General features: G+C 50.6%; 1 protein-coding gene across 1 annotated transcript; it reads right to left on the bottom strand.

Annotated features, from left to right (window-relative positions):
• Positions 1–11,113: 11,113 nt before the first annotated feature.
• LOC136787593 (olfactory receptor 14C36-like) lies at positions 11,114–15,322 on the bottom strand. The gene is made up of 2 exons (XM_066984905.1): positions 15,221–15,322; positions 11,114–11,692 (listed from the first exon to the last, which is right to left on the bottom strand). Exons 1-2 carry the CDS (start codon positions 15,320–15,322, stop codon positions 11,114–11,116), a joined length of 681 nt encoding a protein of 226 aa, XP_066841006.1.
• Between the last annotated feature and the right edge of the window lie 1,315 nt (positions 15,323–16,637).

Here is a 16,637-nt window from a genome sequence, read left to right as displayed (position 1 = left end):
GTACTCCTGAAGCATCAGTAATATCCTCCCCATCCTAACACTACTGAGAGAATTTCTCACAAAATGTTTTCTGAAATTGTTTTGTCTTATTTTTAAAATGTGTGATTATAATATTTTATTTTAAGAAAATTTCTTCTTATCCTCCTACCTGGTAATTTTTATTTTTACCCAGTCATCTAGTCTACTTTGAGAATCAAAATTCCTGTGTAGATGAAGACAATAAAGAAGCTATGAGATATTCAAAGCTCTCAGATCCCATCTCATTCTCTCAACAGAGAAGGGGCTCAGGGCCAAAAGCCCTGCTGTCACATTCAGGAACATCCCTGGTAGTCCTTGGGGCTGCCCATCACTGAGCAGTGGGGCAATCTGGAGCTTCAAGGACTGGAATCTGGATCTGCTCTGTGCCTCGGCCAGGCCTCTTGTGCTGGCCTGGGGAGCGGGGCTGGCCCTGCGGGGCACAGGCACTCTGTGCTGGGGATGTCCCAGGCAGGAGAGCAGGGCTCCTGCAGCTTCACGGCCCTCCATCTCCTGAGCCGTGGCTGGCCCCAGCGCGGGGGCTGCTGGGGAGGCCCAGAGCCGCCTTTGTGCCAGCAGCTGCGGTGCCTTGCGAGGGGCTGGGGCTGTGCTGGCCGTGCCCAGAGCCCTGCAGCAGGCTGCGGTGGGCACTGGCCTGGGGCCAGCCCAGCCTGGGCTGCTGGGCTGGGGAGAGGTCCGGGAGGTGGGGAGAGGTGGGCAGGGGCTGGGCTGGGCTGGGCAGTGCCCGGCAGAGGGCACCAGCAGCGTCAGGGAGCGGTGGCAGCATGCAGGGGAGGGCTCCCAGCAGGGCTTGGTGCTGCAGAGCCAGGGCTGGGGAAGGGAGCCCCGAGCTGCAGGGGCAGGGGACACGAGGCCGCTCGGGGCCCTTGCTGGCCTGGGCAGAGCAGGAAGGGGGCCCAGGGCATTCATCCCCTCACCGCAGCCTGTCACGACCTGCACGGCGCTCACCGAGCGTCTAGGGCCAGGCTCTGCCCCGTGGTGTGCAGGGAGAGGGCAAAGCCTCTCTGAAAAAGAGGCTGAAACTGAAAAAGGTCCCTCCGCTGCCCCGTGGTGTGACAAGGCCAGGGTGGGGCAGGTTACCTTTATTTGATGTAGTTCTTGTGTAATTTGCATCGGTGATGGCACAAAAAGACAGTTCCTTCAGCAGTGATGTACATCCTTCTTCATGTTAGGACACCACTCAACGTCCTTCACTCTGCTTTATCTCACAGATGAACTGGATTAGGTCTCCTTGATTACTCTGAGGCACAGTGCAGTGCTTTTTGCCTTCTGCTACTGCAGCACAATGTGTGTGACTTTCCCTTACTCTGCGCATTGACCTGACAGGGCATTTCACATTTTTCACTTTCAAAACCTCAGATGGACAGGGACCATTTCCTAAGTGGGGCAAGCTGATCGGTTCTGGCTCAGCCATTTGAAGCGTACTCTACTTGAGTTTTGCAGCCTGAGTTTGCTAGAGATGACCCAGGAAGGTAAAGGGATGTTCAAGTGTCTAGTAGGAATAAGGGAGAGTATCATGGGTTTCCAATGGCCATTTCAAATCTAAGTCGATCCCAGGAACCCACTGAACTAGGGTGTTGTCTTTGAAGGGATTTCCAGTGCTGGGCTGGGCTGCAGTTACAGGGACAAAGACCACTGCTGACAGTGGAGGTGCCCTGGCAACTCCACCTGGCTCCACCTGATTTTCCCAAAGGGCTCCGGTCTCCTGCAGGTCTTTTCTGACATCTGCTGGTCCAGGAAAGTGCCTAAAACAGAATGGGGCCACAGGAGGTTTCCCCCGGTTATGCTTATGGTCACACAGCAAAGCTCTGCCTCAATGCCCAGTAATTTTTTAATACTTAACTAATAAAGCATCTACTCATCATCTCAAATGATTCAACTCCTTCCGTTAAATGTCTCACATGAAGTGTAATTTCTATCATGAAGAAATGTGAATTTCCATGATCTATATTAATTGCAGGAGAAGAAATCCTGGTGTTCACCTGTACTTGCATTGTCATCACTTTGTCTATCACAGTGTGCTCCCTCATCTTCCAGGCTCAAAACCTGACTTGATTACAGAGACCCTGCTGAATGTCCCCTTTCCAGCTGCCTGTTTGGATATATGAATTTCCCATGGTTCTCCTGCTTTGCCCTCCCCTTACTCTTGGATCATTCAGACCGCTCTCACCAACCCAGTTGCTGCTTTGAGTTTCCATGAGTTCCAGTTCGCCCATCTCTCAGCAGTCTGTCTAATGGTTTCCTTAGCAAGAAACTCATCGTTTCTCATTGAGTTAGTATGATATGGATTAATATTAACACTACTGTTTTAAATTTCCTATTAATCAGTGTAAAATAGATCACGTACAGTCATCCTTATGGGAAGGTAAACATCACTGGAGGCCAAAAAATAAGGAACTTGAACTTTTTTTTTTTTTGAAAACTGCAGCATGATTTCCTGTTAGTTTTTAAATAGGAAAAACCTTACTCATCCTACCTATGCAGGGCTGCTCTCTTTTGCATTAGGATGAAAAGAGTGCTGATAACATGCTGATGTTTTAATTGTTGCAGAGCAGTGCCTACACCAAGCCAAGGACTTTTCAGCTTCTCGCTCTGTCCTGCCAGCGAGCAGGCTGGGGGTGCAGCAGGAACTGGGAGGGGACAGACCCAGGACAGCTGACCCAAACTGGCCAAAGGGGTATTCCATACCATCTGGCGTCATGCTAAACAATATATAGGGGTGGCTGGCCGGGGTGGGGCGTCGGCTGCTCGGGGATAGGCTGGGCATCGGTCAATGGGTGGTGAGCAATTGCATTGTGCATCACTTGTTTCGTACACATTATTATTAGTAATACTGTTATCATTATTATTATTGTTATTATTATTTTCCTGTCTTAATAAACTGTCTTTATCTCAACTCACAGGCTGCACTTTCCCATTTCTCTCCCCCATCCCAGAGAGGGAGGGGGGAGGGTGGGCGAACGGCTGTGTGGTGTTTAGCTGCCGACCAGGTTAAACCACGCCTGTGACAACACTATTCCAAGTAGATGACATCGCTCGGGCTTCCCTTGTCGTCTGATGTGGTCACTCCATTGTAGAAAGCCACCAGATTGGTCCGGCACGATTTACCCTTTGGTGAAGCCATGCTGGCTGTCTCGGATCACCTCTTTGTCTTTCATGTGCCTTGAGATTGATTCCAGGAGGATCTTTTCCATGATCTTACCAGGCACTGAGGCGAGCCTCACTGTTCTGGAGATCCCTGGGTCCTCCTTTCTACCCTTCATCAAAAGGGGAGTGATGTTTCCCTTTTCCCAGTCACCAGGGACTTCACCCGACTGCCAGGACTATTCAGATAGGATGGAGAGAGGCTTGGCAACTACATCAGCCAGTTCCCTCAGGACCCTGGGATGCAAGTCATTAGGCTCCATAGACTTGTACTTGTTGAGTTTCATCAGGTGCTCCTAAACCTGCTCTTCACTTACAGCGGGTGGGACTTTGACCTCCAGCCTCCATCTGTGGGTTCAGGGAAATGAAAGACTTGGGAAGCCTGACTGGCAGGGAAGACTGAGGAGAAGACGTTGCTGAGTCCCTCAGCCTTCTCCATGGCTGTCATTACCAGTTCACCCTTCTCATCCATCAGAGAGGGAACACTCTCCTTGGCCTTTCTTTTCTGAGCAATGTAGAAACTGTAGAATCTCTTGCTGTTATTCTTTGCTTCACTTGATAAGCTCAATTCCATCTCTGCCTTGGATTTCCTTATCCCATCCCTGCACATCCGAAACAAATCCATGCATAAGGGCCTGGAAAAAGGAACCCTGGACCATAGAAGCCAATCTGGAAACAAAACTTGTAGGTAGGAAGCGCAGTTTTGCGGAGGTGCAGAGCCGATGGGCACGTTGTGGAGGATGATCCTAAAGACCTTTGTGCCTTTTCCCTCCTGATTACAATGCCACTTCCTTCTCAAGAACAGAGTAGCCAACAGATGTGTGACAGATAGTCGGGGATCAAGAATGTTATCAGAGAGCTGATCCCAATAAGATATGGGGAGGTCAGGAGCAGCCTGGACAAGAGAGATGTGAGATTTTGGGGTGAGAAGAAGAGCTTCGCCAGCAGAAATTAATGATTTCATAGAGGTAAGAGGGCTCATCTAATGTAGATGCTGTGGTAACACTGACTTAAAACAGTCATGTATGGCCCTTACCTTACTTGAACCAGGAATTTTAATCCCTCAACCTAAATGCTACTACATCACTGTGACAGGAATCCATTTTCTCTCTTGCTAACCCTAATGCCTTCCCTTAACACCAGCATTAAAATCTTCTATATACCGTAGACTTCTTGGCAGACCTAAACAAAAACCTAAACCACAGAGCTTGTCCATACCTTAACCGCAGACCTGACACCACAAGCAGAACACCAAAGATTCCCACTAAAACTCTGCTTAGTCTCTAACCCAGAATGTGAAAAACAGATACGGAGGGGGCTCTGGAGGTCAGCTACGATTCCCCTAGGTGAGCTCTGCCTCAGGATCTCCTGCCCCAGCAGGAGGAATGGGACTGGGGCAGTGACTGGGAGGTCACTTCTGTCTCTGCAGCTGATAGGGCAGCAGCAGGAACGTGTCACGCAAAGGGACTGTGAGGTGCCTTGTGTCTGGAGGTGGCAGGTCACCCTTGGCTTCTCCCTGGGATGTGCACTTTGGGGCTGACATCTGCCAGTGGCCCTGCTAGGCCAGCAGAAGGCCCCTGCTTGGCATGCTGCCTGTGGGATCCCCTCTGCCTCCATCCCCAGGAGGACCCAGACAGAAAGAAGGCCCGCAGAGGGCTTGTCCTGTCCCTTCTGCTTGAGGCCAGGACTGGACAGCAGGAGGCACAAGGCTTGGCTGTGTCTAGCCAAGAAGCTGCAAGGCCAGCAGCAGGCCCAGGGTGTGGAAGATGCTGCTGAGGTGACTTCTGTCTGCTTGGCTGACAGGCCGCAAGGAGCCTGATGGGTTGGGATGCCTACTTCAGGAGTGGTTTCCACCCTGATGGAGCTTTCTTTGGTAGTAGGAAAGAGAAGGAGAGAAAAAACTGTCAGAAGGTGCACCTTGGAAGGTTGGCACTGGCCATGAGGAGTAAGAAATGTCCAGGGGAACAACTGGTCTTGCTCCTAGAGCCTGAGGAAAAGAAGACATTAAGTGCCTTTACCTCATCTCTTGTCACCAGGTTTCCCCCACATCCAGTAAAGGATGATGATTCTCCTTAATCCTCCTTTATTAACATATCAACAAATTTTTATTTTTTTATCTTGCCTTGCACAAAAATCGGTCCCTCAGATAGCTTGGGGTGGAGAGGACAGAGGCCTCTGACAAGGCTGAGAGTCCCAACAGGACCCAGGTCTTTGTGTCCATGGCTCTGGCTGTTGTCTCTGCCACTGAGGCCTAGGAGGAGACAGCTTATCGGTAAAGCACCAGGGCCTCATTGCCTCCTCGCCCCCACCCATGAACCAGGCAGGGCTCGTACCATTCTCCTGCACTTGGCCATGCACATCCCCATCTCCTCCTGCCCCAGGAAGAGCCCTGAGCAGTGTGTGAAGGGAAAGGATCTCCCTTCCCAGGGGCTGGGGGTCAAGGCCTGGCCCTTGTCCTTGGTGAAATACATCCAGTTTGGAAAAGTGACATCAGGGTCAACTTCACATTGTCTTTCTCTATTTGTCCTCACTGCCTCCAATGCTCTGCTCTAACGAGATATCCCTAGCTGGAAGGGGATGAGTCCCCAAAGTGGGGCAAGCTGATGGGTTCTGCCTCAGCCATTTGAAGTGTCCTGCTCTTGAGTCTTTCAGGCTGAGTTTTCCACACATGACCTAGGATGGTAAATGGATGTTTAGGTGTCTACTAGGAAGAAGGGAGAGTGTCTTGGGATCCCAAAGGCCATTTCAAATTTAGGTCTATCCCAAGAAACCGTTGAAGAAAGAATTTGCCTTGAAGGGATTTCCTGTGCTGGGCTGGGCTGCAGTTTCAAGGAGAAACACCACTGCTGGCAGTGGAGGTGCCCGGGAAACATCACCTGTCCCCACCTTATCCACCAACGGGCTCTGGTCTCCTGCAGGTCCTTTCAGACTGCTTCCATCCAGGGAATTACTCTAAATGCACCAGAGCCTCTGGAGGCCTAATGATTTCATTGGAAGCATAACCAGGAAATGGGATTTCAAGGAAATATTTCAAATGTGAGTAAACTTCTCTGAAGACCTTGGCACTGGTTGCTTATGGTCAGACAGCAAAGCTCTGCCTCAATACCCAGTATTTTCTTCAGTACTTAAGTCATAAAGAAACTACTCATTACCTCAAATGATTCAATCCCTTCCATAAAATGTCACACAGTGTAGTTTCTCTCATGAAGAAATAGGCATTTTCAGGATGTATTTTCATCACAGAAAAAGAAATACTGGTGTTCCCCTGTACTTGCATTGTCATCGCTTTGTCTATCATGGTGTGCTCCCTCATCTTCCAGGTACATCCACCTGTCTTGATTTAACAGTCCATGTTGAATGTCCCCTTTCCAGCTGCGTGTCTGGACCTATGCACTTCCCATGGTTCTCCTGGCTTGCCCTCCCCTTCCTCCTGGATCACTCAGACCGCCCTCATCAACCCAGGTGCTGCTTTGAGCTTCAGGGAGTTGAAGCTTGCCCATCTACCTGAAGTCTGTCTAACTATGTCCTTAGAAAGCTCATCATCATTTATCATTGAATTAATATCATATGGATTAATTCTAATCTTAACACTTATAATTTCCGGTCTATCAGTATAAAAGACTTCTTGTACAGTCATCCTTTTGGGAACATAAACCTCACAGGAGGCATACAGGATGAGGAGCTTGCTTTGCTTTTGGAAGATTGCTGCATGTTTTCCTGTTGTTTGGTTTGAAATAAGGAGAAACCCTTCTGCGCCTGTGTGCATCCAGGTCTCTAAGGCAAGCAGGAGGGAGCTGGTGCAAAGGAGCTGTAACATCCAGCTGCAGACTTCTGGGCCGAAGTCTGGTGGAAGGAGAAGTGATGCAAGCGCCAAAGAGAGAAATGTCAGGGCTGGGGTGGTGAGGAGCAAGGTTCTCCACGCAGTGTCAGACCTCAAGAGTCTGCTTTTCCTCCCTATGCAGGTCTCCAAAGGAGACACCCTGGATCAATATCAGTTAGAGAATAATGCTCCAAACTGAAATTCAACTAAACACATCCTTTAAGATGAGAAAAGATTTTTTTTCAGGTGCTTCTTGAAATCTTCCTCCTTAACTACACCATGAAAGCTCTCCAATTAGCTGTACAAGTCTTGAAGACATGAAGAAAATTATGGGAGAGATATGTCTGCTTAGGACGTTATGCATTTTAATGAGTTCCATGGTGTATTTTGGTGCTCAGTCTATGAAGCTCAGGTACTGAGAGGAGAATGATGTAACTGCTTGAGAAGGTAAAGTCAGAAGGAAAAGTTGAAGTGACTTGGAGTATTAATGGGCCCCACTGAGGGCTGTTCCTAACAAAGCCTCCCCAGGGACTTCTTAGGGCAGATAATTGGAGGCCATGATTACAGCCAGGCAAAGCGCTGTGCTGAGAAAAGTCTTGGTTGGTTTTGGTGAAGCAGAAGGGCCAAGGCCTGACCCCAGCCACTGGGAGGGGAGATCCTGCACCCCCCCGTCTGGCTCAGGGCTCTTCTTGGGGTCTGTATGATGTGGTGGGCAGTGTGATGCCACGAGAAGAACTTCATTAGGACACCTCCCCACCCCTGCACAGGGTATCAAGGAAGCAGTGAGGCCCCATTGCAATGACTCTATCTCGTCTCCTCACAAGCTCTAGACAAAGGGACAAAAACGTCAGGGCTGTTGGGGCCTTCCATTCCTGCCAGCACCCTCTGCCTTCTCCTCTGCAGGTTTCCCTAAGCTGTTCCACACTTTGCCCTATTTCCTTGAAGTCTGCAGACACCCATCTCTGCCCACCACCTTGCTCTCATCCTGGACTTTCCATCGTTTCGTCAATGTCTCGTCAACCCTCACCAGCTGTTCCTTGAAACACAACGCTTGGTCTGATCATAGATGCTCAGCAGCATCTTCCAAGGCCTGGGCCTGCTGCTGGCCTTGCAGCTTCTTGGCTAGACACAGCCAAGCCTTGTGCCTCCTGCTGTCCAGTCCTGGACTCAAGCAGAAGGGACAGGACAAGCCCTCTGCGGGCCTTCTTTCTGTCTGTGCCCTCCTGGGGATGGAGGCAGAGGGGATCCCACAGGCAGCATGCCAAGCAGGGGCCTTCTGCTGGCCTAGCAGGGCCACTGGCAGATGTCAGCCCCAAAGTGCACATCCCAGGGAGAAGCCAAGGCTGACCTGCCACCTCCAGACACAAGGGACCTCACAGTCCCTTTGCATGACACGTTCCTGCTGCTGCCCTATCAGCTGCAGAGACAGAAGTGACCTCCCAGTCACTGCCCCAGTCACATTCCTCCTGCTGGGGCAGGAGATCCTGAGGCACAGCTGAGCTCAGCAGAGCATTCCCACCTATCTCCTCCTTGTGGCCCACAAGCTGATCAGATCCACGGCCCCTCACATCCATCTCTGAATGCCATGTGACTGCACAACAACCTCACTCTTTCTGCCCTGCCCCAAGGGGCCAAGCACCTTACGTTAAGGGTTAAAAAGTGTCTGAAGGTGGGGAGGTTAATACACAGGAACAAGTGCTTTCTCTGTTTGGTGTTCAGATTTTGATTAAGGACCTGGGCTCACTTTTCTGGGTTACAATTTAATCAAATATTTCATGGGCAGGTTTGGTTTTCTGCTTACGGTGTCAAGGTCTGTGGTTAGGGTATGACCAAGCTTTGTGATTTAGGGTTTTGTTTAGGTCTGCCAAGAAGACTAGGGTTAAATAAAGCATTTAAATCTAGTGTTAAGGGGAGGGATCAAGGTAAGGAAAAGTGTAAGGGTAAGGGAAAGTATTTTGGCTTCAAGGGTTTCTTTGAGGTCAAGCATTAGAGTAGTAGATCGCTGTTATGGTGTGGAGTAGCATTTAGGTTTGCGAATTAAGTTTACTGGTTGAAGCCGGTGAAGGGCTTCGTGTGACTGTTTTAAGTCACGGTTACAGCAGCATCAGCATAACCTGAACTTTCTTACCTCTACAAAATCCTTAGTTTCTGCTGGCCAAGCCCCTATTCCCTCCTCAAATCTCACATCTCTCCTGTCCATGCTTCTCCTGACCTCTCCATATCAGTCATCTTCTTAGGGGCACGTTAATGCTGGCTTTCATGAGCTCAGCGTATCCATCACACCTCTGCTGGCTACTCTATTTCTGAGAAAAGTGGCACTTAAGACATGATGGAAAAGGACACAAAAGTCCATCAGAGCGCCCTGCACAATGTGCCCAGCAGCTCTGCACCTCCAGATATGTGCTGTTCCTGCCTACAAGTTTTCTTTCCAGAATGGCTCCTATGGAGCCAGGGTAACTTTTCCCAGGCCCTCACTTCCCCAGGCCACACCACTCTTGCCCGCAGGCCCCACGTGTCTCTCCAACCCTCCCCTCTTCCCCTGCAGTAGTGGCACCTCACCGCAGCAGGTTGGTGCATCTCCAGGCTCAGGGGTGTTTCCTGAGGGCCTGCCCCGTGTGGGGAGTGGCGGGGAGGAGGAGAGCAAGGTCAGCTCCTGGGGCATGGCTGAGCACAGCCCAGCCATCCCGCACCGCGGGCAGGCCCCTTCCCCCAGGCTGAGGCACACACGCAAGGTGGACACTTCTCCATCAGCCCAGCTTCACGCAGGGCCCTTCAGCCCTGCCCCTGTCCTGGGACTCGCCTCCTCCTCCTCCACCCACAGACATACATTGCTTTCCATCTGGGGACCCAGGCAGGACTTTAAGGATCTGCTAAAGCCCTGAATTTCCATGTTTTTCATAGTCTTCACACAAGTCTTCCTCCTGCCATCCCCACTGCCTAGCCCTGCCTTCCAGGTGGAACTCAGTAACGTGGTGCTCAGCAATAAATAATGGGGTCATCTTTCCAAGAGAGGGTAGAAATTTCTTGGGGGCAGGCTGCAGAGATGATGAAGTATTGCGTCTTCTTCAGGGCTTTAAATAAGGTCTCCCCAATTACTCTGCAGTCTTATGGGCCTTCACCCGCTGGCTCTTCACAGCCTCCCCTGGCGTTGCAGAGCCCTCCTTAGCCTCTGGACACCTCAGATTCACTTTTCCCCCTAAAAGACTCTTCCTTGGATGGTCACTCATTTTAAGAGGTCCTAATCACTACCCACGGAGCACATTGTCCCTGCAGATCCCCTGACATCTGCTGCCAGCTCCAGATTCCTCTCCAGGCTGGAATCTGCCATCAGCCCCACTGCAGGGGGCACAGTCCCATGCAGATGAGTCCAAGACCAGTTGTAATCTGCTTGGGTAAGTGCCACCATAAAGGGAGTTCTTGGTCCAGCCCTTGGTCCCTCACAGACCACCCTGGGACTTTCAGCCTGTGTCCTTCCCTCCATGAAGAAGCCCAGAAAACAGAAGAGCAGGGAGCAACCCCTTGGCTCTGTTCCTGATAGCACATTTGGAAGAGGTGCCCAGGCTTCTGGGTTTGCCCTGAGCAGCCCCTTTTGTTACTGTGGTGCTAGCCCGGAGGCCAGCTGTGAGCCAGGGCTGCACAGTGCCTGCTGCTGCCTGCAGCCACAGGGATGTCACTGCAGAGAGAACAGGACTGTCACCAAGGTACATGAGACCTCAAGACTAACACAGATACAAGAGCACAGGAGGAACACACTGGAAGGCAAAAGAGAGCAGCAGTTGAAAGGCCACGTCCTGCTGCTGGCCATGGCCATGGCTACAGTGAAGCAGCAGGGGCCCTGAGCCCTCCTGAGTGCTGGGGCTGCTCCCCCAGCTGCAAAGGAGATGGGAAGAGACAGCAGCTGAGTGCAATGAGGTTCTGATGACTTCCTTATTGGGTATATCTATACAGGAAACTGGCATCTCTGGGAAAATGATTAACAAGTAGGAGGATAAAAAATATATTATTTAAATCAGAAACAAGATTTTCAGAATATAATAATACAGAGAAATATTAACAAAAAATTGTCTTACATTTTTTTGAGGAAACATAGGAATTTTGATTTTATGCATATTATTATATGTAAATATATTGAAGAATTGTGTATTCTAGAACTGTCTTCACTGAATTCCTTAGTTCCTTATTCCTGATGCTGTAGATGAGGGGGTTCACTGCTGGAGGCACCACTGAGTACAGAACTGCCATCACCATGTTCAGGGATGGGGAGGAGATGGAGGGGGGCTTCAGGTAGGCAAACATGCCAGTACTGATAAACAGGGACACCACGGCCAGGTGAGGGAGGCACGTGGAAAAGGCTTTGTGCCGGCCCTGAGAAGAGGGCATCCTCAGCACGGCTCTGAGGATCTGCACATAGGACACCACAATGAAGACGAAGCAACCAATACCTAAACAGAAGGTGATTGCAGTAAGCCCAGCTTCCCTGAGGTAAGCATCTGAGCAGGAGAGCTTGAGGATCTGGGGGATTTCACAGAAGAACTGGTCCACAGCATTGCCTTGGCAGAGGGGCAGGGAAAAGGTAGTGGCCGTGTGCAGGACAGCATTGAGAAAGCCACTGCCCCAGGCAGCTGCTGCCATCTGGGCACAAGCTCTGCTGCCCACGAGGCTCCCGTAGTGCAGGGGCTTGCAGATGGCAACCTAGCGGTCGTAGGACATGACCGTGAGAAGGGAAAACTCTGCTCCAAGCAAGAAGACTAAAAAGAGGACTTGGACAGCACATCCTTGGTAGGAGATGGCCCTGGTGTCCCAGAGGGCATTGGCCATGGCTTTGGGCAGAGTGGTGGAGATGCAGCCCAGGTCGAGGAGGGCGAGGTTGAGGAGGAAGAAGTACATGGGGGTGTGGAGGCGGTGGTCGCAGGCGACGGCGGTGAGGATGAGGCCGTTGCCCAGGAGGGCAGCCAGGTAGATGCCCAGGAAGAGCCCGAAGTGCAGGAGCTGCAGCTCCCGCGTGTCTGCAAATGCCAGCAGGAGGAACTCACTGATGGCAGTTCTATTGGACATCTGCTTTTTTGGGGATGTGGTCCTGCACAAAGGGAAAGAACAGTAATAATGTACAACAGACTTATCAGAGGAAAATTCAATTTTCTCATTAAAAGACATCAAAAAGATTGTCCACTTGCAGGCAGGTATTTTGAAGTTCCCTTTAATGACTTCGAACTGATTCTGAGTTTCTCTGCGAGAAGAGTACTCTTCTGTGGGCAATGGAAGAATCAGTCATAGCTGAAGGTAGCAACATGGTAGGAACATGGGGTAGTCTCAGATTCACTTCACTCCTGATATAGAAGAGATTTCCCCAGTTTTGCTCCTAGTTCATCACAGAGCAGACGTGTGGAGATTTACTTATTTATTTGTTTCTTTGTTTGTTTGATTTGTCCTCTTTGTTCAGCTGTCCCACCACACCTGAGGAGTGTTTCTAAGGCATAAATCCTGGGCTTTCTGCTGCACTCCAAGTGAAACCCTGTAGGTCCTCACAGTCACAGATACTGCCTTGTTAGAGCAGAGTGCCCTTCAGAGAGGAGAGGCAGTCATTCCACCAGTCCTGGTCTCAGCTGCCCTGTGTTGGCAGGTCTTTGAGCTCCAGGACAATTCTCCTCCTATTTTCCTAGAGTTGTAGAATCCTCTAGAAGCTGTAGAATATCCTGACTTGGAAGGGTTCCACAAGGATCATCAGATCCCACCCCTGAATCTGTACATGAACACCCAAAAATCAGTCCATATGCCTGAGGGGGTTGCCCAAATATTTGTTGAATTCTGACAGCCTCAGCGCTGTGAACACTTCCCTGGGGTAGCTGTTCCAGTGCCTACAGAAGCTGGCTACTGCTGAGTTTTTCTAAAAGAGAAATCGTGGGCATTTCTCCTGCACTTGAAGGGAAACTTTGTGGATCCTCAGAAAAAAGGGACGGGCCCTATAGTGCAGTGTCCTTTAGTGATGACAGGCAATGTGTCCCTCAGTGCTGGTCTCAGCTGCCCTGTGAGAGCTGCAGGAAAGCTGTACTCAGTTGTTCAAATGAAAAGAACCAGGACACTGCTGAGAGCAGAGGAATCCAGGCTCCAAGGGCCCATCTCCAGACCCCTCACCCTGTCCCCGTACTCCCCTTCCCCCAAGCACCCCGAGGGCTCACCCCATGGGCAGGTGAAACCCCCATCCCCAGGCAGCCTGGGAACAAGAGCAGCAGCAGCACGGCCAGGTGGAGAAGCCAGGAGGAATGGCAGCGTGCTGCTGCCAGGGGAGGCAAGGCCAGGGAGGGACAGACGGACACTCAGCACACCCTCCTGTGCTGCAGCTCTGCCTGCAGAGGAGGCAGCTCCTGCTCATTGCAAACGATCTGTGCTCACCTCAAGCCTGCAGACACCTTCCAAAGGCAGGGCGTATCAGGGCTTTTGTAGCTCATAAAGATCACCTAGGATAAAGCCTGAGAGGACCACAATGATGATGTTGGTGCAGTCTGTGGGCTGATGTGTGGGAAGGGACTTTATGAAGTTCATTGATGACATATTGGTCCCTCACTGCCATGTTCCAGGAGTCTCAGTCTCCTGCAAAATCCTGACAACTCATTACCGTGAAACCTGCCTCCCCTCCACTGCAGGAATCTGAAAGCACATCCGACAGAAAAAGTCTTGCCTTTCTGGTAGCCCCTGCCTTGGTCTTTCTCTTGAAAAATGCAATCATAAATGCCATTCTCTAAAGCATTTTGTACTCATTTCTGGAGAAACAGAGAGACAACTATCCCGACAGATGTTATCAGGCATCGGATGTGCCAGCTGTAGAAGACCCCTCTGGCAACCCCACCTGCATGGCCCTGCTGCCAGAGACTCACGGTGCCAAGAGCCTGCAGATCTGTCCTGCCACACGCTGCCCTCTGTTGCTGCGCTCCTCACTGCCTCCAAGCCCTCTCTCCTTCTCTCCTCTCCCCGTGCCAGCTGCGGTCAGAGCCCCCAGCCCTGCTGCGCTGTGCACAGGAGCTGCTCCTGGGCACAGCTGTCTCTCTGCACCAGGGCCCTCTTGCCACGAGCTCTCTCTGTCCCACGAGCCCGGCCCAGCTCAGCAGCACAGCACCCGACCATGGCATCGCTTGCTCTGTGCCATTGGGCTCCCTTGAGGTATCCCCAAGGCCTCAGGGCTGACAACTCCCGAAGGCAGCAGGGTCTCTGCTGGGCTGTGGTGTCTGAAGCAGACCAAAGTCATCGCCGACTGCTCCTCTTTGTAGATGTCAGAGACTGATTTTTACAAGTGTGATTTGTGCTGTTGGACTGTGGTTGTCAAACACATTGTGCTTTAACCCGTCAGGCACCTTAGCACCACACAGATGTTAGTTGACAACCACCTCCAAAAGATAATGGGTTGAAATAAAGGTAGTTTAAATGGACAGAAATTGAAGAGATAGTAATAACTTTAACAATACTACTAATAAATAATAATAATTTTTATTTTTTTATTATTATATGTATAAAGCAAGTGATGCACAATGCAATTGGTCATCACCCACTGACTGATGCCCAACCTTTCCCCAAGCAGGGGTCCCCCTGAACCTGACCAGCCTGCATTATGTTCTCCTCTGCAGGTCCCCTGACCTTACTTTGGTTTAGGGCAATACAAGCTTTCAGAAGGATTAGGACTATTTTCTTCCCTTTCTCAAATACTTCTTGAGCTGTGTTGCCCCATGTGATGACAACATCAATGTACTGGAGGTGTTCAGGAGCTTCCCTGTGTTCCAGGGCAGTCTGGATCAGCCCATGGCAAATGGTAGGGCTGTGTTTCTACCCCTGGCGCAGTCCATTCCAGGTGGACAGGACGCCCCTCCAACTGAAAGCAAAGTGTGACCTTCACACTGCTGCCAAAGGGATGGAGAAAAATGCATTAGCAGTATTAATTGTGGCAGAGCGCTTGGCTGCCTTTGACTCCAGTTCGTACTGAATGAAGTTCTAGCATGGCCAGCACAGCAGCACTCAGCGGTGGTGTGACTTCATTCAGGCACAGAAGTCCACCGTTCTCTTCCACTCACCATTAGAATTTTGCACTGTCTGTATGGGACTACTAAAGGGTGAGCAAGTGTTGCTGATCACTCCTTGGCTCTGCAGTCAATGAACCAGCTCATGCATGGGAAGCAGGGAGTCTCTGTGAGTGCAATACTGCCTCAGGTGCGCTGTTGTGGTAGCGATTGGCACCTGCTGCCCGTTGGCCATCAGCACCTGCACAGCAGAAGGGTCCTGTGAGAGAGTGGGCAAGGTAGATAACTGTTTGATGTCCTCCGTCTCCAGGGGAGTCATGCCCAAAGTCCATCCAGTAAACGTTTGGATCTTTGAAGTACCCTCTCCTGATTTAGTCTGTGCTAAGGTTGCACAGAGCCTCCAGGCCAGTCCCAATGGGTTGCTTTTGCCACTCCTTCCCAGTTAGGCTCACTTCAGCCTCCAGTACAGTTAACTCTTGGGTTTGATGTGCCAGGCCAATACTCCTCAGAGTCCAATACACACAATTGTCCCCTTCCTTCCCCTGGCTCGAGGCTGGGCCCCTCTAGTCCTGCTCATAGTATTCATTACTCTTTTTGGAGGACTGCCTGCTAGAAACTGGAGCAGCAATTTTCTCAGAAGAACCACTTTTTTGCAAATGCTTTTCCTTGTGCTTCATGGATCCATGCCTCTAGGGTGGAGGTAGGGCATATTTTTGCAGCCCGTTTTCTCATGGCCTTTCCGGGGTCACACAGTTAAAACCACAGGGTGGCACATAGCATGCACGCACTATATCAACTTTCTTGGGCAGATGGATGCTTACACCTGATAGCTGAGCTATTGGTTCATGCAGGTGGGGAGGAAGATGTATCCTCTTGTAGTTCTAGCATCTCGTGAGAAAGTTTCTCTCTAGACGAGATGCAGGCCCATAGGGAAGAAGAGAGACTTTCGTTGTCTAGGTCACTATCAATCACCTTCAGCATGGCTAATTCCCTCAGGTACCGGATACCCCTCTGCATGGTGGTCCACTTTCCTGGTTGACATACAAGATCTTTCTTGAAGGGAGACCTTTCCTTGACGCCTGACAGGATTAAATTCCTTGTGCCCTTTTCCAATGGCTTTGTCAATCACTGCTTCTCTAGAGGGGGATCCCAGCTGCTTGGCTTCCCTGCCCTCTAATTCCAGGCTATTGGCCCTGTTCTCCCAGCACTGGGGCAGCCAGGTGACAATGTGCTCACCAAGATGATGGCTGAAATCTTTTCCCTTATCTCGTAGCTTATCCTGGGAAAGGGATCACGTGGTTTCTGATGTTTAGGTGATTTCTTCTTCTTTGTCCTCCTGCTTCCATGGTGGCCCTTCTTTGGTGAAACCTGCCTTATCTTCTTCTTCCTCCTTTCTTGTCTGGGTAGGAGTTTCTTCACTTTCTAAAGAAAATCTGACTTCCACACCCATTGTTTTCTCTTTCATAAAGAGGCAACCAATAGTGGCACAAGCTGGTTCTCTGGCCCAGCCACGGGGCCCATTTCAGGGGCTGGAGTAGCTGCAGGGCCCATCACAGGAGTTGTTCTGGCTGCAGGGCCTTTCAGAGGAGTTGGAGTGGCTGCAGGGCCTATCGCAGTTTTTGGAGTGTCTCTAG

This window comes from Anser cygnoides, chromosome 30, assembly GCF_040182565.1.
Source record: "Anser cygnoides isolate HZ-2024a breed goose chromosome 30, Taihu_goose_T2T_genome, whole genome shotgun sequence".
NCBI lineage: Eukaryota > Metazoa > Chordata > Aves > Anseriformes > Anatidae > Anser > Anser cygnoides.
This window is presented reverse-complemented; position numbering and strand designations above follow the sequence as displayed.

Bases quoted from the DNA above. Each gene is read 5' to 3' on its own strand.
- LOC136787593 (XM_066984905.1), bottom strand. From the start codon at position 15,322: ATGACTCCCCTGGAGACGGAGGACATCAAACAGTTATCTACCTTGCCC. The intron at 11,693-15,220 runs GTGCCAATCGCT...TACGACCGCTAG, and splicing joins TGATGGCCAACGGGCAGCAG to GTTGCCATCTGCAAGCCCCT.